At 36.4% G+C, this 27,707-nt stretch overlaps 2 protein-coding genes across 8 annotated transcripts; both read right to left on the bottom strand.

Moving 5' to 3' along the window:
- Positions 1-5,278: 5,278 nt before the first annotated feature.
- Positions 5,279-14,056, bottom strand: LOC132053144 (serine/arginine-rich splicing factor SR45). Of its 4 annotated transcripts, none has more exons than XM_059445010.1 (12): positions 13,735-14,056; positions 10,675-10,749; positions 9,969-10,057; positions 8,337-8,383; positions 8,159-8,239; positions 7,892-8,057; positions 7,576-7,810; positions 7,445-7,513; positions 6,959-7,072; positions 5,972-6,038; positions 5,817-5,860; positions 5,279-5,544 (listed from the first exon to the last, which is right to left on the bottom strand). In XM_059445010.1, the coding sequence occupies exons 1-12, from the start codon at positions 13,953-13,955 to the stop codon at positions 5,484-5,486; spliced, it is 1,269 nt and encodes a 422-aa protein (XP_059300993.1). In that variant the 5' UTR covers positions 13,956-14,056; the 3' UTR covers positions 5,279-5,483. The 4 variants fall into 4 exon arrangements, with proteins under 4 accessions (XP_059300993.1, XP_059300995.1, XP_059300996.1 ...); XM_059445012.1 differs by having other exon boundaries at positions 7,588-7,810; XM_059445013.1 differs by having other exon boundaries at positions 7,445-7,510; positions 7,588-7,810.
- Positions 14,057-16,981: 2,925 nt separating this feature from the next.
- Positions 16,982-25,886, bottom strand: LOC132053142 (BTB/POZ domain-containing protein At1g04390). 4 transcript variants are annotated; one of them, XM_059445006.1, is made up of 8 exons: positions 25,674-25,886; positions 23,043-23,169; positions 21,668-22,175; positions 21,450-21,583; positions 20,911-21,356; positions 19,540-20,664; positions 18,950-19,102; positions 16,982-18,094 (listed from the first exon to the last, which is right to left on the bottom strand). In XM_059445006.1, the coding sequence occupies exons 1-8, from the start codon at positions 25,784-25,786 to the stop codon at positions 17,653-17,655; spliced, it is 3,048 nt and encodes a 1,015-aa protein (XP_059300989.1). In that variant the 5' UTR covers positions 25,787-25,886; the 3' UTR covers positions 16,982-17,652. The 4 variants fall into 4 exon arrangements, with proteins under 4 accessions (XP_059300989.1, XP_059300990.1, XP_059300991.1 ...); XM_059445007.1 differs by lacking the exon at positions 25,674-25,886 and adding an exon at positions 23,372-23,390; XM_059445009.1 differs by having other exon boundaries at positions 17,955-18,094; positions 19,550-20,664.
- Positions 25,887-27,707: the final 1,821 nt, after the last annotated feature.

Genomic DNA, 27,707 nt, shown 5'->3' with positions numbered 1-27,707 from the left:
GCTTCGATGTGTGTTAGTCAATGGATTTTTCAAAAATGATCGACCGGCTCGCTTATTTTGCATTTTTGAATCACGAAATAGACATTCGAGGTCATCTCTGCTTTCGGTGTGTGTTAGTGCATAAATTTTTTTAAAAAAAATCGACCGGCTCTGTTTAGATTAAAATTTAGTTCAAATGGTCTGGTGACCTATACTAATAGCTTCTTAATGACTGACATAGGTTTTATTGCGAATCTGAGTCGTAAAACAAGCATTCGAGATAATCTAAGCTTTCGGTGAGTGTTAGTCCATGAATATTCAATAAAAAGTCGACCGGCTCCGTTTAGACCCAAAATTGGTTGAAATGATCTGGTGACCAATACTAATTGCTTCGTTAAGACTAACCTCGCTTTTTCTGTGTTTCTCGATCTAGAAACGGAAATTCGAAATCATCTCAGCTTCGATGTGTAACGACTATGGATTTTTCAAAAATAATCGACCGGCTCCGTTTAGACTCAAACGTTGTATGAATTGCCTCGTGAGCAATACTTATCGCTTCATCATGACTGAGCTCGCTTATTTTTCATTTTTGGATCACGAAACACACATTCGAGGTCATCTCTACTTTCGGTGTGTGTTTGGCCATAATTTTTTTTTTAAAATCGACCTACTCTGTTTAGATCAAAATTTAGTTCAAATGGCCTGGTGACCAATACTAATAGCTTCGTTAAGGCAAACCTCATTTTTTTTCGTTTCTCGATCTAGAAACGAAAATCCAAGATCATCTCAGCTTTGATGTGTGTTAATCTATAGATTTTTCAAAAATAATTGACAGGCTCCGTTTAGACCCAAACTTTGTATGAGTAGCCTGGTGATCAATACTAATCACTTCGTCATGACTGACCTCTCTTATTTTGCGTTTGTGGATCACGAAACAGACATTTGAGGTTATCTCTACTTTCGATGTTTGTTAGTCCATAAATTTTTTTAAAAGATCCGCCGGCTCTTTTTAGATCTAAATTTAGTTCAAATGGCCTGGTGACCAATACTAATAAATTCTTCTTGATTGACATAGGTTTTTTTGCATTTCTGGGTCGCGAAACAAGCATTCGAGATCATCTCAGCTTTAGGTGAGTGTTAGTCAATGAATTTTTCAATAAGAAGTTGATCGGCTCCGTTTAGACCCAAAATTTGTGGAAATAATCTGGTGACCAACACTAATCGCTTCGTCAAGACTAACCTCGCTTTTTTAGCATTTCTCGATCTAGAAACAAGAATTCGAGATCATCTCAGCTTCGATATGTGTAGCCTATAGATTTTTCAAAATAATCGATTGGCTCTGTTTAGACTCGAACATTCTATGAATAACTTGGAGACCAATACTAATCTCTTCGTCATGACTGACCTCACTTGTTTTGCGTTTTTGGATCACGAAATAGACAATCGATGTCATCTCTGCTTTCGGTGTGAGTTAGTCCATAATTTAAAAATAAAAATAAAAACGGCTGGCTCTTTTTAGATCCAAATTTAGTTCAAGTGGCCGGGTGACTAATACTAATAAATTCTTCATGATTGGTATAGGTTTTTTTGCGTTTCAGGGTCGCGAAACAAACATTCGAGATCATCTCATCTTTCGGTGAGTGTTAGTCCATGAATTTTTCAATTAAAAGACGACCGGCTCCGTTTACACCCAAAATTGGTGGAAATGATCTGGTGACTAATACTAATAGCTTCGTTAAGACTAACCTCGCTTTTTTTCGTTTCTCGGTCTAGAAACGGAAATTCGAGATCATCTCACCTTCGATGTGTGCTAGTCTATAGATTTTTCAAAAATAATTGACCGGCTCTGTTTAGACTCAAAATTTGTATGAATAGTGCTAGGTGATTTTTCAAAAATACTATTCGACTCAAACTTTGTATGAATAGCCTATGCAATAGTGACACTTATTTTGCGTTTTTGGATCACGAAACACACATTCGAGATCAACTCTGCTTTCGGTGTTTGTTAGTCAATAAATTTTTCAAAAACAATCGACCGACTCTAATTAGATCCAAATTTGGTTCAAATGGCATGGTGACCAATACTAATAGATCCTTCATGACTCACTTAGCCTTTTTTGCGTTTCTGGGTCGTGAAACAGACATTCGAGATTATCTCAGCTTTCGATGAGTGTTAGCCCGTAGATATTTCTAAAAAAATCGACCTACTCCGTTTAGATCCAAACTTCATGGAAATAGTCTGGTGACCAGTATTTATAGCTTCGTCATGACTGACGTGGAGTTTTTAGTGTTTACGAAATAGAAATTCGAGATCATCTCAGCTTTCGGTATGTTAGTCCATTGATTTTTCAAAAAAATAAAAATAAAAATTGACCCCCTGCTTTTAGACCCAAACTTGGGAAAATGACCTGGTAACCAATACTATTAGCTTCGTCATGATTGACCTCGTTTTTTCGCGTTTCTGAGTCATAGGGTTGTGTGTGTTAGTCCATGATTTTTTTTAAAACAATCGACCGGCTCTGTCAAGATCCAAATTTGGTTCAAATGGCCTGGTGACCAATAATAATATCTTCTTCATGACTGACATAGCTTTTTTTGCGTTTCTGTGTCGCGAAACCGACACTCAAGATCATCTCTGCTTTCGGTGAGTGTTAGTTCATAAATATTTCAAAAAAAATCGACTGGCTCCGTTTAGTCCCAAACTTGATGGAAATGGTTTGGTGACCAGTACTAATAGCTTTGTGATGATTGACGTCGCGTTTTTAGTGTTTCATAGTTACGAAATTGAAACTCGAGATCATCTCAACTTTCAGTTGTGTGTTAGCCATTGATTTTTCAAAAAAAAATAAAAAAAAATTGACCGGCTCTGTTTAGACCCAAACTTGGTAGAAATGGTCTGGTAACCAATACTATTAGCTTCGTCATGATTGGCCTCATTGTTTTGCATTTCTGAGTTACAAAAAATAAATTCGAGATCTTCACAATTTTCATTGGGTGCTTCCATGGATCTTTCAATAAAAAGACGATCGGCTCCGTTTAGACCCAAAATAGGTGCAAATGACCAGCTGACTAATAATAATAGCTTCGTTAAGACTAACCTAGAAACAGAAATTCGAGATTATCTCAACTTCGGTGTGTCTTAGTCCATAGATATTTAAAAAAAATAAAAATCGATCAACTCCGTTTAGACCCAAACGTGATGGAAATGGTTAGGTGACCAGTACTAATAGCTTCGTCATAACTGACGTCACGTTTTTAGTGTTTCTGTGTTACGAAATAGAAATTTGAGATCATCTCAGCTTTTGATATGTATAGTCCATTGATTTTTCAAAAAAAAAAAATGATCGGCTCCGTTTAGACCCAAACTTTGTGGAAATGTCCTGGTAACCAATTCTATTAGCTCCATCATGACTGGCCTCGTTTTTTTGCGTTTTCAGGTCACAAAAAATAAATTCAAGATCATCTCAATTTTCGGTGAGTGTTATTAGTCCATGAATTTTTCAATAAAAAGATGATCGGCTCCGTTTAGACCCAAAATTGGTAGAAATGATCTGGTGATCAGCACTAATAGCTTCGTTAAGACTAACCTCACTTTTTTTACGTTTCTCGGTCTAGAAACGAAAATTCGAGATCATCGCAGCTTCGATGTGTGTTAGTCTATAGATTTTTCAAAAATAATCGACCGGCTCCGCTTGGACCCAAACTTTGTACGAATAGCCTAGTGACCAATACTAATCGCTTCGTCATGACTGACCTCGCTTATTTTGCGTTTTTGGATCACGAAACAGACATTCGAGGTCATTTATGCTTTCGGTGTGTGTTAGTCCATAAATTTTAAAAAAAAATCGTCCGGCTCTGTTTAGATCAAAATTTAGTTCAAATGGCCTGGTGACCAATACTAATAGCTTCTTTGTGACTACCATAGTTTTTTTTGCATTTCTGGGTCGCGAAACAAACATTCGAGATCATCTCAGCTTTCGGTGAGTGTTAGTCAATGAAATTTTTCAATAAAAAGTTGACCGGCTCTGTTTAGACCCACAATTGGTGGAAATGATCTGGTGACCAATACTAATAGCTTCATTATGACTGACCTCGCTTTTTTTTTTTTAATTGCGTTTCTTGGTGTAGAAACAGAAATTTGAGATCATCTCAGCTTCGGTGTGTGTTAGTCCATATACATTTCAAAAAAAAAATTGACCGACTCCGTTCTGACCCAAACTTGATGGAAATGGTTTTGTGACCGGTACTAATAGTCTCGTCATGACTGACGACGCGGTTTTAGTGTTTCTGAGTTACGAAATAAAAATTCGAGATCATCACAGCTTTTGGTGTGTTAGTTCACAGATTCTTCAAAATAACATGACTGAATCCCTTTAGATCGAAACTTGATGGCAATGGCCTGGTGACCAATACTAATAGTTTTATCATGACTGGCTTTGCTTATTTTGCGTTTTTGGGACACAAAACATAAATTCAAGATTATCTCAGTGTTTGGTGTGTTAGTTCACAGATTCTTCAAAATAACATGATCGGCTCCCTTTAGATACAAACTTGGGGGAAATAGCTTGGTGATCAATACTAATAGCTTCATCATGACTGACCTTGCTTTTTTAGCGTTTTTGGGTCACAACACAGAAATTCGAGATCATCTCAACTATCAATGTGCTAGGTCACAGATTTTTCGAAAAAAAGAAGTCGATCGGTTCTGTTTAGACCCAAACTTGATGGAGATGGTCTGGTGACTAATACTAATAGCTTCATCGTGACTAACCTTGCTTATTTAGCGTTTATGGGTCACGAAAAAAAATTCAAGATCTTAGATCCAGGGTAGTTTGTTTGGCGGGAGTTATACGGGTACCTGTTATATATATAACGATTAGTTATACATTTGCTAATAGTCTAAGCACTAATTCTGTAAAAAGTAATGCATAATGTATTTTGACTTAAAATAAAAGATCAACGGGCCTTAGGCTCCCGCATTTGGATGTTTACAATAGTACACTTATCTTCTTTCAAATTCTGCATATACTTATTGGAAGTATTATATGAAGATCTCTCGCATTGTGCAAGGCCCCAATTCTATGCACACAGTAAGATATGAATATTTGATTTGAATCTAATGAACCAATTATCGCATGAATTTACAGAACCTAATAATGAATTTTAACGCGAGTTAGCATTGACTAAACGAGCAAGACTCATCTTCTAATGTTCTCTTCTTCCTTTTCACTTTTTTGAAACTGGTAACTGTAAACTCTGTGGGAAGACCTATGAAGCACAGCAGTGCAACCAACCACAATAATGTGAATTTGGACAATAGTATACAACCATTAAAATAACTCGCATTCATACGTTCAAAGGAAGTAATCAAGTGAGATGAAGGGTGTGTCCTAATGGACTTCTTTCTCCAGCAGAATTAAGATTACAAAGCTCATCCATTAAGAGGAGATCCCATTAGCGCCCATGTCGTAAGATATATAGGGCTTCCTTGCACGAGCAACAACCTAGGGCTTACGGGGCGAACTGCTGCTGTCACTGTTGCTGGGGCTCCTCCCTCTTAAAGGCCTGCAATTTGATGAAGCACCAGCATCTCATAACCGACAACATAATAATAAGATAATTCTCAGTCGTTTTCAGGTATTTCAGGCATTTCTGTATTGAAATTGCAATACTATCTACCTAAGTGTCTTAGCTCTAAAGTTTAGTTTTCTCTAATTGTAAGGAAAAACCTACCATCTGAATGACCAACTAAAGCAAGAATTCATAAATCCAAAACAATGGCAAGCACACAAACAGATACTATTGTACAAACTAACAAGAGATTAAACTGAACCCACCTCCTTCTAGGACTGCGACTCCTTGAAATCTTACGCGGTCCTCCCTAAAACAATCAGCAAATTATATCAACGTCAAACAATCTAATGGGTTGACCCAAAGGAAAAACAAAGAATCTAACGGATAAGTTTGTTAAAATAGAGTTCCAAACACAGACCTTGCGAGGACTGGGAGAAGAAGAGTAAGATGATGACCTGCCACGTCTTGCGGCTGGACCTTTTCCCCTATATATGAAGGGTTCACAAATAAATATTACTTGTTCATATAAACAGGAAATGAAATTCTTTATGAAATTTAGTACGCATTTGGCCATAGAAACCCAAAAAAAAAAAATTGAACTTGTTGGAGTTGGAATTGTGTTTGGCCATAGTTTTTGCAAATAATATTTGGTTGTTGAAACGTACCTTTTCTAAAAAACATGAAATATGATTTGTACCCCTAATTCTAAAAACTAGCAAAACCACCCAAAGCAATTAATAAACATAACAAGTGCAAGAAATATAGCAACTATACTCGAGATCAGCTTGTGGAGTGCTCAAGACTGATGGTTTCTTTCCATCAAAAGGCTGCAACTAGGAAGCTTACTGGTGTACACAGAAAATATAACATCTCTAAATATGACTTTGTTGCAAAATTCCCACCTGCTTCTTTTCTTTTAAAGGCTTTTTTGTTTTAGCACATGATGTTCAATGTTTGTTGGATTGGAGAGCAACTGAGCAACATAAATTGCCTCTGACCAGTGAAAAAAATTGTATGAACTTTTAGGGTAAAAATTGAGTAACATAAAAGTGAAAAACAAGGTTCTGGTTGTTTTCCAAATTTTGGAATTTTTATGGAGAAAAACCATAAAGTGAAAAAAGTAGGGGAAAAAATCCAGAAAAAGTGAATAATTCTCATGGCCAAACGGGTCCTTGATAATATCATTATGTCTGACAATATTGTGGTGGAGATTAGATACACCCAAGAGAAAAAACCAGGCATCAGAACATGCCATGTAGGAAGTGGCCAGGCACAAGTATGTAAGTTTAAAATGAGGGAGCATAAAAGGAAAACTACAGACAAGTAATCCAAAGACACGAAACAAAATTTGCCTTAATTAGCCACCACACTTTAATGATAAAAATGATACAAATTTATGCATTACCGCCTAGGAGAGAAGGATCTTGATCGTGAACGGATAGGCCTCCTAATAGGTGAACGGCTAGACCGACGACCAATCGGAGATCTTCTGGGTGGACTTCTAGCACGTCGTGGAGAACTATAAACAAAGACAACGATACCATGAATTACCACTTTCAGTAATAAACGTGCGTTAGAAAACACAAATCAAAGCTGTGTTTACATAGTTCAGGCTGTAGTTGACTATATTTAATAGTTCCGGCTGTAGTTGACTATATTTTTAGTATAACAAGTACTACTACAACTAACAAGAAAAACAATTGCCGCCACCATGGGAAAACAGCAGTTCCACAGTGTATATGCTACCACAAAGGTTTAACAGTTTAAAGAACCTTATCCCTACAGCACTATGCAAAACATTAAAGGACTTTCTAGTTATGGAGTGAGGGAGAAGATATTATCATCATTTATTTCAACTATTCCAGTTTATGAAAACAAAACACTAACTCACCGTCGCCTTGGCGGAAGGGGAGAACGTCTTCGAACAGGACTGCCACGAATTCTTCTGGGAGAGCCCCTGCTGAAGATTTAATCAGTAAAGGTCCACATCAAAATTTCAAAAGCAAATATGAAATACCGAACCTAGGAGGTGACCTATGACGTCTTGGTGGAGGAGATGGTGAACGGCGCCTAATGGGAGATGTGGGCCTCCTCCTTGGGGGAGGTGGACTGCCACGCCTAAAAGGAGAATTTGCTCGACGGCGAATAGGAGAGTCAGCACGTCGACGAGCAGGAGAATCTGGATCACGTCTAGGAGATCCTCTTCGTCCCATAGGAGACCTCCGAGGTGGAGAGGCAGGTTTCCGACGAGGAGATACTGATTATATCAAAATAAACCAGATTAAACAATGCATCATACAGACAATGAACAATTCCTAATATGACAAGGACATCATACACTCTTGTTGCCGTTTTGGTCCATCCTTCTCCACATCAACAGGGGCATTATCAGTTCTTGGAGCATCTCTTCTAGAGGAAGTTGCAACAGCCCTTGGAGGTGAGGCAGCCTTCTTCCGCTCTGGCAGGGTGAACCTGGCATGAACTACTTTCCCATCAATCTGTGCCTGCATTAACACCAAAGAAGCATGTTAGTTAGTCCCCCATTTCAACAATCTAAATGATTGGATGCAGTTACCAAGTGAATGTACAAATCTTAAAACCATACACCATCCATGTGTAGTTGGGCTTTCTCAGCATCAATTCTAGTCTTGAACTCAACATAAGCAAAACCTTTTGGAAGATTAACCTGCAATAAGTAAATTCTTATAATATTAGAAAGAAGAAAAAATCTCACATACGCTACGCTGTACACCGTCTAACGAATATGGCACTTGTTAACTTACAACATGATCAATGGCCAACTGCACGTGCAGAATTTCACCAAAATTACCTGCAAAAGGAAAAGTTATACACATTAACCATTATGAAGACCGTGAGATAGACAGAGCAAATTCATCTTGCCGTGCCGGTGTATTCAAATCAACTAATTGATGAAATTCAGTCAACCATATCCTGTAGACCTGGAGATACTATTTTCAGAGCAATTCTGCTCCATTCTTTTATGCCCATGTATTTATTTTACATGAATTGATATGCACTGGAACTAGCACACCATACAAGCATGTTGATTGGCTTGCTTACACTAACTACTTCTGGGAGAACCAAAATAATGAGAAAAAGACTCAGTCGCCATGAGGATACCAAGCATACACTGGCTTCCAAAATAGCAGTTCTCTCTTCCCTTAAACTGTTACTAACTTGCAATGACAGAGTTAGACTAGAACGTATGACATATAACTACCTAGGTAAACAGAAAGAACATCATCTATAAAAGGATGGACCTTTATGGGTGGAAATTGAGCGAGTTGGATATACTTAGTGGGTAATAACAGGTTCACAATAATGAAAATCCCTTGCTTGCTGGCAGGAAATTGTGTGCTGGGTTAGTCATGGGTCACGTGCCCAGTATGGATCAACAACATCAACAACAACATACCCAGTATAATCCCACCGGGTGGGATAATAAGCAATTAGTAAGATATGAACAACTCATATTCCTAAGCTTTTAGGACTCTATGATATGTACATAGTCTATCTTTTATTGCCCAAAACAGATTCATTTCTTTGATCGCGATTCTGATTAAAAAAAATCAGGTAAGTGAGGCCACGATTCTGATATTAGAGAAGCAGAGAACTAAGTAAGAACTATGGGAGATTTATCACCAAACAATTCACTGGGAAAAACTACGAACCACACAAATATAAACAATATTGTGAGGTAGGAAAATGTCACATTCCTTTTATTTTATGAAATTAAGAGTCCACGACATGTAAATTAGACATCTTCATTGCCCAAATGAATATGCATTTCTTTGAAATGAATTTATTAACAATTTAGCAGTAGTATTATATGATTTCTAAAAGTAAAAGCATTTGTTGTCCGTCATGAATACTTTTCTGATATGAAAATTATCATGCATCCTCATATTTCTCAGATTTTTATTTCTCCATAGGGAAACAAATCCAGAAAAGGAGAAATAAACTACATTGCACCCCAATTTCTTCCGGGAATAACATATTGACATTAGCATTTCAGTGGATACTTAAAGGATTAAAAATTTAGGGGGAAAGGAAAAAACAAACTGAAATGTGAGGGTTAAGATTAGCTTGGTCCAACTCAAATCATAACTCACAAATTGATTCAGCATGTATTATGTGTGATTTAAAATTATCAGTGGGCATGGTCAGAAACCCTAAGGCCACTAGGTCCAACACATACCAACATATATCTATGCAGAGAAATTGTGGGCTCAGTCCATCTTGATCCGTCTATATACCAGTCATCAGCCCAACTCAATGAACTCTGGCCGGGTTGATGGGTTATCGGTTGAAATTTCCAGCCATAGCTTAGACTATCATTTCTACAATTTTGGCAGATAAGCACTTCAGTAATCAGAAAGAGGTGCTGAACATACCAAATATTTCTTTCAAATGGTTTTCATTGACGTTCCTGCTGAGCTGATCCACATGAATCACACGCGACTCAGGTATAGGAGATACTTTCCTGGAATCAGATCCGGAGTGTTACACATCGAAAAAAAAAAAAAAAAAAAAAACTACAACTGCATCTGTCAAAAGTGCTATATGCAGATTCATTTTTACATCATAAGAAAATATTGGTGTTTACCAACTTCATCCAAAATGGATAGGTTTTTTTTCCTGCCTGACTAAAATTAATTTTGCAAAGAGTAAGACAATCAAACTCCAATAAAAGAAGGTCATGCATTTATTTTCTGACTGTAACATCATTCATCAAACGATGAAAAAGTGGAGGCTGAATGTTGTACTACCAGCACTTGCGTCTATGTGGGCACTTCGGATGGAAAGGAACTGAAGAGCATTCGAAATCATTTATTGAGTGATCCTAGTCAACCGCAATGCATTCTCCCAAAAAAGATCTCGACAAATGCAAGTGAGTCCACATTTAAAATGGCTCATAATTTTCAACCATGGGTATGTTTATTTTCACTTGGAAGAGGAGAAGTACAAAACCAAGGAAAAGAAAGCAATTCCCAAGAAAACAGGAATTAGGATTTCACATTAAATATTGGAAGAGGTTTGTGTGTAGTTGTTTGAATGAATAAACTGAAGTCGGATCTCAGCTTAAGCAACAAACATTACCTTGGAGGTGGAGAAGCTTTCTTAGACTCAGGTGGTGGTGGTGGTGAGCGTCCTCGCTTAGCTACTCCAGCAGGGCTAACAAAACCATATTAACAACAAAAGATAGGGTTAGGATCATTCAGCAATAAAAAGACTGGAGCAGAACTTTAGCTGTTTTGCCGGAAAGGAAAACTAATAGCACAGCAGCATTACAAGAAATTTTCATGCTATTTCAACCTGTCTAAGCACAATAACAAATAAACAAATATATATGAAGACGAAAACAAGGCCAGTCTTCAAGATTAACCATAGTATAACTAGTTTCCAGTTTTTTTTTCCAGTAGTGCCCAGGCCAGCTTGAGCACACCTCGACTATTCCACAGGTACCTACTTTCCCCCACCAACACATGTATCCGTAACTCTGCCTATCAGAGGCTTAGATATCATGCTAGACAGATGGGAAGAATCAACCTAGCGTTTTTTATATCTGTTGGATTTGAACCTTGGTCTCCAAGGTTTTCACCCATTTCATTGACCATTATGCCACGCCCTGGAGTGTTGTTTCCAACTCTATTTTATAGTCTTGTAGTGTTGCAATCAGTTTTTAGTTGTCTAAATGTAAGAAGAGCAAGAAAAGAAAAACATATGCAACCAATGGTCTAGTTTTGCACTTTTGGTACCTGCCTGTTGGGACAACTTAAGAAAAGCAGCAGGAAAAGCTATAAATTATCAAACTATAAACCATCTGCACTTGCAGAAACGAATAACAGCAAAGAATTGTGTCACACAGCCCAGGAAATAGAGGGCAGAGCTTATACTCTTCAGACAGTGGAACGGTACGGAACAACTATGAATAACAACCACGGAGGATAGCTATAAGCCTCTAACTGGCCTCTCGACCTATATAATGTTTGGAATGCAAAACTACAGAATCTCTATCCATCCTATATCTAACCAGCCAACAGTCGGAACTCAGACTCAGCACCAACAAAAGCAACCAGCAATTTTAATGTGAGTCCGAATTAATCTGAGCCCAATATACCCAAATTTGTAAACATAGTGCCTAACAATGTTCTTCCAACCACCTGATTACAAATATCTGAAAACTTCAACCAGCTGCCATATCTAAAGATACAATAACCAAACACTCTTAATGTATCAACGGGCATGATTGAACTTTTAACGTGCTAAAGAAATCCTAGAAATGAAAAAAATAAAAATCATCAGGACACCTAATTAGGGTAGTGAACTTGGACCTTAGCATAGAATGTAGCATGTCAACCTTAACATTTCAATGTCATAAAACCTTAAGAATCTAACATAACTCGAGCAGCCATATGCACATTAAGTGACAGCAGCAACTACTACACCTCCATTCAAAGAAGTTGAGGTTTGGTTAAATGAATCATTACCATACATTTAGGCCCGTTTCATTCAGTTGTCATTAAATTCTACAACACTAGAGGTTCTCTCAGTGTTTTAAACTAACAGTATCAACTACTGCACCTCAATTCAAAGAAGTTGAGGTTGGTCATATGAATCATTAGTGTACATTTGTGCCCGTTTCATTCAGTACTCTATAGTTTGTCAATTAACTCTCCAACACTAGACGTTCTCTAAGTGTTTTATAACTAACAGCATCAACTACTGCATCTCAACTCAAAGAAGTTGAGGTTGGTTATATGAATCATAATTATACATTTGAGCCCGTTTCATTCAGTACTCTATAGTTTGTCATTTAATCTCCACCACTAGAGGTTCTCTAAGTGTTTTACTAGCATACAAATCTCTAAACAACCAATATCACATTAAAACAGGCAAATGCATAGGGCTTTTCAGCCTTAGTGCGAAAAATTGACTATAAAAGTGTATGATGTAACTACCACATATTTGTATGGTGGGAGAGAGAGTACAGAACCTCTGTGTTTTATTCAGTACTCTCTAAGTTGTTCTCTAAGTTTTATACTAGCATGCAAATCTCTAAACAGCAAATATCACATTAAAACAGGCAAACACAAGGTGCTTTTCGGCCTGAGTGCAAAACTTAAGCGGAAAATGACTAATAAAGTGCATAATGTAACTCCTACACATATTTATATGGCGTGAAAGAGAGAGTATAGAACCTTTATCACACATTAACTAACAGCAGCAACTACTGCATCTCAATTCAAAAAGAAGTTTAGGTCATTTATATGCGTTACACATTTGGAACCGAGTACTCTATAATATGTCATCTAATACTCCAAAACTCCAAGTGGTTTACTAGCATACAAATCTCTAAACAACAAATTTCATATTAAAACAGGTAAATGCAAGGGCCTTTCGACCTTACTGCAAACCTAAGCGGAAAATGACTATTAAAAGTGCATTATGTAACTACTACTCATTTAATTCTCCAACAGCAGAGGTTCTCTAAGTGGTTTACTAGCATACAAATCCCTAAACATCCAATATCACGTTAAAACAGGCAAATTCATAGGGCTTTTCAGCCTTAGTGCGAAAAAAAATGACTATAAAAGTGTATTATGTAACTACTATATATTTGTATGGCGTGAAAGGAGAGGTTGTCCAAGTGGTTTCCTAGCATACAAATATCTAAACAACAAATATCACGCTAAAACAGGTAAATGCAGATTGCTTTTCGGCCTTAGTGTGACAAAAAGCCTATAAAAGACTCTCAGTTTCGCCCTGTTCCATTCAGTACTCCATAATTTGTTCTCTAGTATGTTTTTTACAAATCTCTAAACAACCAATATCACGCTCAAACAGGTAAATACAACGGGATTTTTCCGCATTAGTACGAAAAATGATAATAAAAAGATGCATTATGTAACTACTACAATATTTAAATGGCATTGAAAGAGAGCGTATAAAACTTTCGTTGTTGAGGATGCATATCATTCAGTACTCTCTATCTATATGTGTTTCATTAGCAAGCAAATCTCTAAACAACCAAAATGTCGTAAAAAACAGGCAACGGTCTTTTCGCCGAGATGAAAATTACTACTAAAAGTGCACTATGTAACTACTACAGTACATATTTATAAATGTTTAAATAGAGAGAGAGAGAGTATATATTACCTTCGTCGCTGAGGAGGAGCGCGAGGACTAGGGCTACGAGAACTGGCACTACGAGAAACAGATGAAGATGACGAAATTGACCTCGAACGGGATCTAGATCGCGACGGAGAACGCGAAAGCGAGCTGGAAGAGCGAGAATCTGAAGGAGAGTAAGAACGAGACCGCGAACGAGAAGATGAGCCTGATGGTGAAGCCGCACGGGCTCGACCTGGTTTCGCCATTGTTGGCAACTGAGAAACCCACCTGTGATGATAAACCCTAATGACAGATAGAGATGTTTGATGGAATTGGAGGGGTTAAGATGGGATGTTGTATGTACATTTGGGCGAAAAAGGTTTATCGGGTTTCTGGGCGGGGAAAAATTTTAAGATAAATAAAATGGGCCGAGTGGGCTGTTGATGTAAAGTGATCCAATGTGAAATGTGGTAAAAGTGTCAAGGGTAGCCTATTTGGACATTATTTTATTACTATGTAATGTAATGTTTACTGCTTTGCAACTAAAGAATTTGGTGCAACGTGTGAGGTTGGTCCTCCCTTAATTAGAGGTCTCGGTTCAAATTTTGGGCATGAAAAAAGCGCACTTTCTCAAATGGGCCCTATGGTATATGTACTGCAACATTAACAAAAAACAAAGTAATATGTACTACTATCTTTTAAAGAATGCAGTTCAAATTTCTACTTAAAGTTCAGGTAAAACAATGCATTTTTGAAGTTTCTCCGAAATGTGTAGACTTGTATTTTTTTTAAGTATTATGAGTTGGGTATGACGTAAACGGTAGTTCCAAAATCGGTTATATGTGCACTTAGGCCGCAAATTGTGTGAGATTTCTTTTTGTTTCACAAATTGGTTATGTTTCAAATAACATGCGTCAATATCTGAAGCAAAAAAATAAATTTTACACCTTTAGCAACACGTTATTGTAGGGTTCAAATACGTCACTATTGGTACGTGATTTGTTACGTTTAAAACCTCATGTACTTATCCAAAAGTAAAATCTTACATTAATTTTAAATATATATATATATATATATATTTGTTTTATATAATCTTTATCATAGTTTTCACTATGATTTCATTAACGCCTTCTATTATGTGATGATATTTTAAAATTTTCATGAGTCGCTAACAATATTACAACGTTGTTTGTGATTTTACTTGATTTTGTCGACGTTCGTTAATGTAAAATTGTTTCACTCCTTATACTAAGACAATTTATCTAAATCTTAATCGAGATGAGATTTTTTTTTCGTTGATATAAGATCAAATCGTTCAATATAGTATCAAAGAGACTCCATATATATTGATTCGTGGTAGTATATCCATAATTCCTTGTACAAATTGTTGCTAAAACTATAGCAATTCGAAGCATATTGATTTAACTTTGATATTAAAATTTAATCAAGATGCTTAATAAAATTAAAAAAACACAACTTTTATTTATAGAATACGTATAATGTTATGTTCATCGTCAATAACATTACTCTATTTAATAGTAATCTACACTTTCTAATTCGTTATTGATTATTATTGGTTTTCAAAATGAGTAAGATGAAGCATGTAAATTATATAGTTTAATTGAACATATCCACCACTTTAATTTCAATAACAAAAAAAAAGAAGAAAAAGAATACTGAAAATATAAACAAGAAGTAGGAAATGTTATTCCTTGTCTATATAGTAGTAGTAATAATAATAATAATAATATTTTTTCACAAATAAGAAATAAGAGGTCTAGCATTTTGAACAACCACTTCCTCATCATTTTGTAAGGCCAAAAATCTAAAGGAAAAAAAGAATTTTTCTAACTCTAGATTTTAGCTTTCCCTTTCCGAATTTATTGCTTCTCAATTTTATTTTTTTTGTTAGTTTTCATAGATATATATACAATCAAACCTCTGGATTACAGCATCATTAGATCCGAAATTTTTTGGTTGTCATAGAGAATGGTTGTTATACACATATAACAATATTAACATTTAGATAATATTTTCACTTTGTTATAGGCAAGAAAGATGCGTAAAATTTAATTTTTATTTTTAATTATCAAATTCTAAGCTTAATCACACTTTGTATAACAATGAAAATATATATATGTAAATGATATATTTTGTCATAAATAGTGTATTAAAGGATCAAATATTTGGTCAAAATCGCTACACTTGGTAATCATGGATATTCTTTTTTTATAAAATGATTAATTATTATATTACCAACAAAAAAAAAAATATAGCTGTTATATGAGGGTAATTTTACAAAGAGTGTACTCTTATAAAGTTGGTTGTTGCTTTTATAAGTAAAATACTGTTATAGAATGTCAAATATAACATAAAAAATTGGTTCCCGGAAAAACTTGGTTGTTATAGAGAGTTGTTAAAACTTGGCTGTTATAGAGAGTTGTTATATAAGGATGCTATTATAGAGAGGTTAGACTGTATTCGAAATATGTTACCACCTGTGTTTTTCATTGAGCTTCAGTTATCGCATTATCTCTTTTGAATGCTATGTACTGCTTTCCATTTCGCACTATTTTGTTGTTGTTGCTGCTTTTATTTCTGTATTCCCTTTTTCATACTTCTTAGAATGCTTTGAGTACACCCTACCCTGTATGTTGTCATTCTTGAATGAATGTTGTCGTTGTTGTTCATGAAACAAAATAGATAGTGAGCATTCATATAAACAACAATCCCAGTAGTTTGGGATTGAGGCAAAGTTGTTATTGTTGTAGCCTTATAGGGTTTAATGTCTGAATGTTAAATGCTTTAATCTTTGTTTATCCTGTCTCTTTATTTTAGTGTCTTCTCCTCTATTAAATCCGTTATTCATATGCATGTTCTTGTCATGCAAACCATGCATGCTTGCTAGTTTGTCCTGGCACCGTAATATTCATACGGATTCATGTGATGCAGTTAACTTGAATTATACATTTACTTTTTAAAAAGAAAAAATTGTTTCGGATTAATGATTTTTTTTTTTGAGAAGGTAACATATTGTATATATTTATATAAACAACAGACATCTTTCTTGAGGAAATGACTTCCTAAAAAACAGGTATTCTGAAAAATAACTTCCAGTCGTATCAAAAACACCCATTACTTAATGCCAGCCGCTTCGCAGCAAATTTAGGCTAACCACAAAGATCAGCACATTAGTCATTTAGGCCCTCTGCCAACGTAAAAGATAAGATGACACTAGAAGGAAAAAAGAGTAACACTTCCCACGCGCGGTAAGAGCTAATGCAGCTCAAAAGAGTACTAAACCAGAATGATACTTCCATTTATATATACATTGTCTGAGTTCTTGATGTGGACTATGGTATGTACAATCAAAGCAGGGGCAGCAACAAGTGGCAACGACTCGACCGATGCTCCTTACTCTGGTTGAGCAAAAATGAACAAGATCTAACACCACACAGTACTTTCGTCTATAACAGATGCAAAGTTGTAAAATCAAAGCAGGGGCAGCAAAATATGCACGAATGCTTAGGCTTCTATCAGCATCGAATTAAAACTCCTTCGGAAAATATGCTCCCTACTAAGCAAAATTGAGCAAGGTCTACCACTGAACAAGCTTATTCTCTAACAGATACAAAGCTGTACAAGGTAACATTTACCTATGTATATTTCTCGTAGAAAAATTTCGATGTCCACACAAACACACAGTCGCTTTGAATCTATCAGGACAGCTAGTCAATATTGTTGATTGATTGAGTTAGAAGCATCAACAGACTGAATCAAGTCATTTGCTTGCAACACCTTGAGTGGACAGATAATGAAGTATGGCCACCAGATCCTCCAATCTATTACTAAACACCTTAAACTCAACCAATCTTCCTTAACCAATCTTGATTCTTGTCAATGCCTGAAAAGTACGCTCTCCGTGTCCAAAAGGACGTGTTATATAAAATCTGACTGGAAACATCATGTCAAGTGGCCATTTCTTCGAGAAAACTGAACTGAGGCGACACGAATAATTTCAATGAGATGCTCATCCATTGCATCAAACTCACTTGAGTTACGTAGATGATGATACATAGGGGCCAGATACTCTGCTGCTACTTCGATCAGTTTCCACTGATTGAGGTTAGCAGCCATCTGGATAATTTTAATAGACAAGTACTGATAGGAATCCAAAATGGATACAATCAGTCTAAAACATTTGTCATGCAAGTCTTCTAAGAGCCAAAATTGAGCAAGCGAACATAGTTCAACATAGGGCTCGAGTTCGTGTAGCTTTTCCTCCTTAGTCAGATTATCCCATAGACAGCCAGATACTGGTCTAGGCAACTCACTGGAATAGAACCAGCTGACTAACTTAACCAAGGAATCCCAACAAACTGGCACCTTGATGGTCAGTGAATGGCTGAAACAAAACCAAACAAACGTGGAATCAGCTAAACATTTGGGAGGTGAGAAAGCTAATGTAGCAACAACAACAACAACATACCCAGTGAAATCCCACATAGTGGGGTCTGGGGAGGGTAGAATGTACGCAGACCTTACCTCTACCATGGGAGGTAGAGCGGTTGTTTCCGGTAGACCCTTGGCACAAGGACAAGCAGTTCAAAGCAGTATAAAAGACATGAAAAAAATACTGTAAAAAGCATGAAAAAGCTATCTGAAAAACAGAGAAGCAGTAACTACCACATAAGAATACGATAATAGAAGTACAAGAAACAACAGACAATAGCAAAAATCAAAGGACAGAAAAACTACGACCAAGTAGGACAACGCTCGACCACCTGCTAGCCTTCTACCCAAATCCGTGTCCTCCATAACCTCCTATCTACAACAGAGTTATTTTTCTCTTTTGGATGGTCCTCCTATTCTAAATTCAGAAAACAAAAACAACATTCCTTAACTTGAGAAAAAGGAGTATCTGACACTCTGAGAACTAGGATCAGTAAATACCAGTCCTAGCATCTGCAGTAGCAGGAGAGAAATATTGCCTACAGCAAAACACTTGGAGAAACCGTCTTCGAATTCAATTCAAGAAATAGATCTTGCATCCAATATATGGAAAATTATGCAGACTCAGTTGATTTTATGCTACTCGAGCCTATATATTGGCCGGAATCATCAGTCATAAGGCACATAATGCAGGAAAACAGGGGGTTGGGAAGGGCATAAGAGTTAGAGCTACAGTCAACCCAACAATGGAGTAAACCAGGTTTTTCAACTTGAATCCATATTATGATAAAGCAACCTATTTGGATACCTTTCTTGCATTCCTGACTGAAAGAGGGCCCTTAAGTATTCACAACTTGACCACAATATAACTTTGTGAACATGCAGGTGCAAAACAGACATTGAGCAAGAATTGCACTCCTGATTACTTGGTCGGGAAGTTTCAGCCTCCAAAATAATATCCCTGATTTGCAAGAAGAAAAAGGGAAAATTGTCATATCTTAGTCTGTTCGAGGACTGAGAGGCAGGATAAATTAAGATACAAAAAGCACATTGGTAAATGTTATAACACCTTGAGGTGTCTCTACATAGCTAACACAGTAGAGAAGTCAAAGAAAAATTCCAACAGCTCAGATTAGAAAGTCTTTAGCATTTATCTATAAGCACACTTAAAACATTAAAGATAGATTCAAATGTTATCCATTTATAAAGTCTACATGCTCTTAGCCAGTGAACAGCCTCATGCTAAATAAACTATTGTACCTATGCACCTACCACAACATAAAAATGCCTGCAAATGAGTTCTGGAAGAGAATTTAAACCAAAAAGACACAAAGAAAGTCTCTAAGTCTAATACGATATACACATGCCCGAAATGAATTGTGAAAAAAGGATTCATACGAAAAATTACGTCCAGCTGGCCCAAGAGCAAAAGTAAAGTCGAAACTTGGGAATGGAGTTCCCCATTTCGGATTCCTTCCAGAAAGCAATTGTACTAGAGGTTGCAAATTGCAATGTTTGGCTAAAATTTTCAACTTCTTCACAAGGTCTTCTCCTGCTTCAAAGGACCCCGAATAAATATATTCTAATAACTTTGTCAATGACTGTCGATCAACATGAGCTGAGAGACGAACTTTGGTGATTAACTTATTGCATGAATCTGACTCCTGCTTTAAAGAGGAATCAAATGCTTTCTCTTTAAGCAATTTTTCAGGAGGTAACAATGATGGACATCTAACCAGAAGAACAACACCATGAACATGCACGGCTTCCTGATTTTTAATTATAAGTTCCACATCAGAATGCTCGTTGTCAGTAAGGAGTTCCCGACATTCTCTCCCGAACTTACTTGGAAAACCATATAATCCAAGATGGCGAAGAATATAAGCAGCGTACCATCGTGGTCCAGAGTTAGAATTGTTTATACAGATATCCTGGATATCTCTTATAAAAGCAGCTCGCAATTCCATCTGATCGTGAAAGATGCCACAGCAATTTTCCGCATTTATCAATTCACCAAGAGCCACAAGTCCAAAAAGTAAAAGCATATCTTCACCTTCCCAATCTTCTGAAGAAGGCCAGCAACAAGTCCTTTCACTGAAAAAGTTTTGCACATGAGGAGCCACACTAGATCTATTTAGGTGGACAGGATTGTCTAACCACCAACTAATGAAGCTCAACAGAGTGGCTATTCCTCCATGCTGAATTACATGCTTATGATATTTTGGCAGAGCTGAATAACATGCCAGACTTATCAAGCTTATGACAAGTCTAAAATTACTCGGTATTGCAAACTTGTTTCCAGAAGATGCGGCTTTCAAACTATCCAGTAAATATCCCACGTAGTCCTTTCCCTTTAGTGCCAGAACTTCAGATAGGATGGATCTTGTTTTGGAAGCAATGTACTTGCTGGGAGAATAAATCATCATAAGGACTGCTCTAGATGCTGGTTCACTCTCCGATGAATGACAACCACTCCCTTGAGAAATTTGGCGAGATGTGAGGATAGAGTCCACGAAGGCCAAGCTTTCAAAGACAAAAACAAACAGAAGCACATGCACAGTGATTAGGAATGTTTCACATCACTACACTCACTAGGGATTTCTACACTTTTACACACTGTAAACAAAGTAACTTGATACACGCACGCAAGCGTGCACACACACACATATGTGGGTGTATGTATGTATATATGTGGTGTGTGTGAATATATAAACACATAGATAAACTTGGAGAAAATTGAAATTGTACCAAGATCTTGGGTTCATTTACCATGCACAAATAACGAGAACATTAAACCAAGTCTCATTTCCATGCATCTTGGGGAAGAAATCTTCCATACAATTCGCTGCAAGGCATCCAAGGATATCCCAAACATATGGTCTCAGTGGAAGAAGAACATATGTATCAAAAACCTCTTCTAACTTGATGATTTGTTCTTGTAAAGATAAGCTATGTAGAGACTGCTGAGTTGTGTCAGAATTTCCTATGAGAAGTCTAAGAAGAACCCCATCAACTCCTGCCTTCCAAAAATAGAAGTGGTGGTCCCCTGCCCAACGAGCGATCAGAGCTAAACGGCATGCCTCGACTAGTATGGACATTTTCCCCTTAGCAAGCTTTCCAGCATCCAAACTCCAGTTACTCATTAAGGTAATAATGGCTTTCACAATGGGCTCACAAGACAATTTAATAATTTTTGAGCATCCTTGTTCACTTGTCTGAGCAATTAGCAAAATATATTAATGTAAGCGAGGGACAAAAATTGAGCTCCTAAGCAGGATAGAGGATAACAGTTCAGTATCAATTGCTACCATTAAACATTGAGCAAGTCTTAATCCCTCTTTCTGGACAGAATACGGGTTTGAACTGTCCAAACTGTCCACCATAATTTTTACAAGACCTTCCCCATCCTCCAAAAGCTGATCAGTTCCATTGCCACATAGAGCTGCCACCCAAAGTAAGAATGCAATATCATGAGTCTAAGCTACAGAGAGGAGAGAGGTAAGAAATTCGCAGGATATATGAATACCTAAAGCAGAATATAGCTGCATAACAGCGATTCTTATGGAGCAGTCAGGGTTGAGCTTGAAAGTTGCTAAGATATTCAACAATTTCTTATCAGTCCAAACATGGAATCGAGAAGGAGGCCAACGCCACAAAATTTTACTTAGCAGAGAAGCCATCTCTTGAAAGTACTCAGTCGGCTTATTTTCCGTGGAGTATCCTTTTACATTCTGGACTAGATCACCAACCACATTTGTGGTTTTTAAGATCTCCCAAACCTCTTTCTCTCTTTTAGAACTCAGATTTGATAAAATCAAATTCAAGGCAGAGGCACAAGATATGGTGACTCGTAATTGCCGGAAACTCAACAAGGATGATAAAGGATGAATGAGATTGGAAAACTGAGGTTGCAGCATTGAACTTGGTATCACGTGGATGATCTTTACAGCTACATCTGAGGCCAATCTCATTGTGGCTTCACTTTTTGATGCTAGAATACTTCCTACAGCTCCAACAATGTCACCAACTGATTCCTGGTATGGAAAGAAAATACCAGAGACAGAGAGTTATTCAAACAGGTATAGATCCCCGCAAGAGATCACACAACTAGCAGGAAATAGCACCAGTAAAGTCTATATTGCCTTCCAAAAATAAAATAGTAAATTTGAATTACTTATGAGATATGCTTTTAAAGGAAAAAAGAAGGCAAAACATAGTGAGAAGCCAAGTATTGGTAGATGGAGTTCTTTTTTTTCAGCACCAGTAACTACAAGTTAGAATACTCACAACTATGTTCTTTTCATAGGAAGAAATCAACAGACTATCTGGAATCTAACCCTTTGTTTTCGGTTTTCTATCCACATTCACATATACGAGGTTGGGTCTCTCAACTGGAGAATTAACATCAAAGCTCGCTGTTACAAAGGCAACCTAAATTTCATCACTCTTTCTGTAAACTGAGGAAATTTTTTAGGGGTAAGCAAGGTAGTCTGGATACACATAGCGGGAGCTTAGTGCACTGAAAGGCAAGGGTAGCAAGGTGGTCCGGATGCACATGGCGGGAGCTTAGTGCACTGAAAGCAAGGGTAGCAAGGTGGTCCGGATGCACATAGCGAGCTTAGTACACTGAGGTTGCCTTTCAGTGTGATTTTCATCACATAGATCTATTATTCCAGTTAACTTTATTCAGGAAGGCTAAAGGTTTCCATAAAACATCTTCTGCTTTACAAAAGCAAAACATTCTAATAAAAAATGCATGAACATGATGCATCTCCAATTTGTAGTTCATTTCTGTCTCTTGCACGTTCTTAGCACCAGATAATAGGCGATCCAAATGACAAATGTACGAGATCGTGTGTTCTCCAAATTTCTACAAGGTTGGTAAGTGGAAGACAAATTACCTTCACAACTTGGTGTTGTAATGATTCAGCAGATATACTATCAAGAAATGCATCAACTGAACGAACCACCAGCCTTTGAATCTCAATATCAGAATAATGCCACTTTTGACCCTTGTCATCGCAATTTCTACAAGAAACAAGTAAATGAGTAAAGAATAGGATGAGTCATATTAAAATGATTGTCACCCCAGCAGAAACATGCGCTTGTTATGTCTTCAGTTTTCACTGACCATAGGAGCAAATGGTGTTTCAAGTTTGATCTTTGAGGAAAACTGGAAAAAGAATTTAGGACAATCACATATCAAGGGAATCATGAAAAATATGCTCACTCTGATTATCAACCCTGAATTCCTCTGTTATAGTGAAGTTACAGCTATCAATTCAGCACTGTCTCAGATAAATGAAGCATACGTATCAGTTATATCCAAAGGCAAGTGGACTTTTATTTGTGAAAAATATTAGAGGATTCATATGGCCAACTCCAGCTACTTCGGATAGACAAGTGGTGAGTATCCAAAGGCGAAGAACATCTCCGATATGCTGTTAAAGTGTGGTGGAAAACGGGACTTTAGAGGATTCATATTTGTCCATTTTGTTCTATCAATCGAATTCCAAGCAGTGGCAAAAGGCTGCTGCTACTTTGGATGAAGCAATATATGTGTAGTTGACAATGAGAAATCTTCACACCCATGTTATTGTATGCTTGGTGTATTGTCTCAATGTGGCACACAATATGCTTACTAGGCTTCAGAATTTTATATTCTTATTAGCTTCCTTACGGTCACCTATTTGTCTCTCTGCTGAACTTCGGTTATGGCCGAAATTGTTTGCCCACAGACCGGAACTAACTGTTATGGTCTTGTATGTTAAAAAAATTCTAGAAGATGCAAACTTACTCACCCATTCTTAGTGCACATAAGACAACCTCTTTCCATAGCTATCTTGTATATAATCAGAGTTTCCATATCATACCCATGCTTAAAATAACGAGATTCCACATTTTAAAGCAAGACCATATTAATTAATTTACCTCTTGGTTTAAGCATTTCAAGTGCTTCTCCTTTATCCATCATTTAATTGGCAGGCATAAGTTCCGTCTTGCTTTACAGCATTAAAATCTAGTCAACCTATTGAAAACCAATTGTCTTCTCCTTTTTTCCCCTTCACACCGCGATTAGCTAGACCCAGTCGTGTAGCACAATGCAGCTAAACTTGTTTCAGTTACAAACACTAATGGCAAACAAAATATTCAGCTGCCATTCCTCTCTACACCCAATTTATATGCTTTCTTAGTCGAATTACAACGAAACCAATCACAATTGCCTTTGCCGAATCTAACCAAGCATAAATAATTCAATCCAAGACTAAATACAAAAAGAAACAAAATTATCAGCTCCTGCCTTCCTTTCTCATCTTTCGTTGAGCCGAGGGTCTATCTGAAACAGCCTCTCTACCTTTTCAAAGTAGAGGTAAGATCTGCATACACACTACCCTCCCCAGACCCCCACGTGTGGTGGGATCACACCAGGTTGTTGTACTATGAGGAGAAATCCACATTCGATTTCGTTATTATTTTCTTATGACCTAGAAATCTGTTGTTTCCAGCTTAGAAGCTCCGCAAATAATGAGTCCATATCTCTACCCTTCTCCACTTAAATAGGAAGCACACATTCCAAAGTTTAATACTTCCTCTGTTCCAAAAAGATTGTCTTACTTTTCTTATTAGTTTGTCCCAAAAAGATTGGTACATTTCTATATTTAGAAACAATTTAACTTTATGAGATGATTTAAAACAATACAAATATCTAAGGCTTGTTTTGGACCGTACATTTCAAAAGTCTTCCTTTATTTCTTAAACTTCATGTCAAATCAAACTAAGACAATCTTTTTAAGACGGAGGGAATGCTAAAAAATGGACTAGAAGCAAGGGCGAATCCAGGTATAAAAAATGGGTCACGTGAACACATGATCACCCGAGGTATATTATATATATAATCCGTAAAATATATCTAATATTAACTAAAAAAACACATGCTCAAACTAGACCGAATGGAGCACTGGCGAAGTGCTAAGGTTGTGGGATCGAATCCTACTAAATGCACTCTTGAAATACTGGATTCGCCTCTGAGTGTAGAAGGCATAAATTTGGAAAGTTATGAATGCCGATTATGTTGAACCAAAGCTCTGGGAACTCCAATACATATTACAATTTGTAGGAGAAAAAAAATCATATGTACCTCATAAAAAAGCATGGGAGTCCCAATAATTGAAAATTCCCCCCAAGTTGTATGAATCTCTATTTTTTTTTATGACATGCGAACCCGCAGTCACTACCTTCGAGTGCGCGCGATGGTGAAGCAATTTCTGTCATGATAGCTCGCAAACCACACATCAGAGATAACCCGCACTAATGAGCCCCGTGCGAAGAGCTCAACCCAGAAAGCAAATCTCCTGTTGTCGTAGGCAAAGTGTTTCGAACCTGAGACTTCCGTTATGAAAGCCCCAAGCCACCCTTGCGGGTCCAAGTTGTATGAATCTCTAATCAATCAATCAATAAGTCAAACCATAACAATCATACATATTGTAAAGACAGAAAAGTTATAAGAAAAATAAATAAGAGGATTTATTTACCTAGTGCCGAGATTGAGAGCGTGGTAAAGGCGCTTATGAAGTGTTAATATGTGACCACTAATACCCCGACTACTGTTATCTACACCTTGTTTTGATGAAGATGAAGACCTCATTTTTGCAACTCAATTTGACAAAAAACACACGCAATTTGTGTAATTGTAATTGCTGCACTCTATTTAAAAGAGATGAGTCGGTTGTTGTGTCGCCGCGCATTTGTCAAATGCTCACTTATCCACCTTACTAAAAATACATATCTCAAATTTACAAAATTAAAAAAATTAATTAATTAAATTTTTCTCATCTTATCTTAATATTGATTAAAGTATATTTATTAAAGAAAAATAAGAGTAAAATAATAAAAATATATCTTTTATTTATAATTTTTTTTAAAATGTGCAAATAGAAAAGTGAACAAACAATATGAGACAGAGGTAGTGGCAGATTTAGAATATTCTCAGAGGGGTTCAAAAAATAAAAATATAGTACTCGAAGCTTGAATTTGAAATCTCAAAGTGAATTTTGAATCCCCTAATCACTAAACCAACCCAGAGTGTTTGAAATTTATATATGTACGTAAAATATGTAAAAATACTTTATCTATATAGTGTAATTTTTTACCGAAGACATCGCAATGGGCTGTAGATCCGCCCCTGGACGGAGGGGGGACCACTTATAAATTGCTTTCACGCTCGTCTTATAAATGGCGTCTAACGCTGTCCATATAAATTAAAATTGTATTATTTATTATTATCAGTAAATGTGATTTGTAAGAATTTGATTGAATGCTCTAGTTGATCCTTGTTTTTCTTGTGTACTTCACTACTCCCTCCGTCCCATATTAGTTATCCATATTATTATAAATATCCGAGGAGTAAGTGTCTCAAAATACTTGTTTGTTATGTATTTGCTAGATCAAGATAGAATTAATTAAGTTTTTCCTACTTTGCCCTAACAATAATTGTTTTTCAAAATAATTAATATTGATTAGAGTGTATTTAATTGGAGAGAGATAAGAGTAATAGAGTAAAAATATACTTTTATTTATGAGTTATTAAATGACGTGTAAAAGAAAAAAGTAGACAAATAATAAGAACAATTTATGAGTTACTTCTCATCAAAAGCTACTCCAAAAAATTCAAGACACCCTATTTAGGACGAGCTTAGATTTTATATAAGTCAAAGAGTAGGCCAATAAAATTTCAAAATCGACCTTGACTGAAAATTCCCATAAGAAAGTATGAATCATATAGGACTTGACTATGACAGAGATTTAGGTAGGTTGGGTAAATATTCATGTGTCAAAAACTTCTGAAAAATGATCCAGATTTATGGATTTAGTTTTGACTACGGTTAAAAATTACCCTTATGTAAGATTTAGATTGGTGTTATGTTAGAATCAATAGCAAATGTGAGGCGGTTTAAAATAATCCAAGTATAAGAAATGCATTGTTTTATACTTCCTTGTTCCAATTTCCATGAGGTATTTGATTCGGAATATAATTTAATAAAGTAAAAATGTTTTTATAAGTTGTGATATAAAATATACCACAAATATTTATATGGCTATACATTATCACGCCAAAGGTCAAATGAACAGTATAACATTAAGTTGCTTCTAGATATAAAAATGTCTCCTTTTTTTTGACAAACTAGCAATAAGTTGTCACATAAATTATTAATGAGGGAATACTTTGTTTAGTTACCTGTTCCAAATTTGCTGTCGTTAGTATCATCTCTAATAAAATCATAAGCTTTAAACTATTAGTTTCCCTCTTGCGTTTGGTCAAACCTCAAATATCTATTTAATTTTGAAATCAGTTGAGTTTCAAAATAAGTACTTTGAATAGTAGCAAACTGAAAAATGATATGTAAAAGTTCACTTTCCAATAAATACTTAAAAAATAAAGAACAGAAACCTAATCAAGTTTCATAGGACAAACAGAATCCCATCCATAATGCTCCATTTAAGTTCAGCTATAATGAAATAGGTGAACATAATCTCAAATATCTTTTACATGAAGACTAATAAACACC

The sequence above is a fragment of the Lycium ferocissimum genome, chromosome 4 (genome assembly GCF_029784015.1).
Source record: "Lycium ferocissimum isolate CSIRO_LF1 chromosome 4, AGI_CSIRO_Lferr_CH_V1, whole genome shotgun sequence".
In the NCBI taxonomy this organism is placed as follows: domain Eukaryota; kingdom Viridiplantae; phylum Streptophyta; class Magnoliopsida; order Solanales; family Solanaceae; genus Lycium; species Lycium ferocissimum.
This window is presented reverse-complemented; position numbering and strand designations above follow the sequence as displayed.

What these genes read in the sequence shown, in the direction of transcription:
- LOC132053144 (XM_059445010.1), bottom strand. Translation starts at nt 13,955, where the DNA reads ATGGCGAAACCAGGTCGAGCCCGTGCGGCTTCACCATCAGGCTCATCT. An exon ending in AGTTGGCCATTGATCATGTT is followed by an intron (nt 8,240 to 8,336) that starts GTAAGTTAACAA and finishes TACTTATTGCAG; the next exon opens with GTTAATCTTCCAAAAGGTTT. An exon ending in AGATCCTTCTCTCCTAGGCG is followed by an intron (nt 6,039 to 6,958) that starts GTAATGCATAAA and finishes CTTCATATATAG; the next exon opens with GGGAAAAGGTCCAGCCGCAA.
- LOC132053142 (XM_059445006.1), bottom strand. Translation starts at nt 25,786, where the DNA reads ATGAGGTCTTCATCTTCATCAAAACAAGGTGTAGATAACAGTAGTCGG. An exon ending in CCAGCTGGACGTAATTTTTC is followed by an intron (nt 19,103 to 19,539) that starts GTATGAATCCTT and finishes CTTGCAAATCAG; the next exon opens with GGATATTATTTTGGAGGCTG. An exon ending in CAGTCAGGAATGCAAGAAAG is followed by an intron (nt 18,095 to 18,949) that starts GTATCCAAATAG and finishes GTTTTGTTTCAG; the next exon opens with CCATTCACTGACCATCAAGG.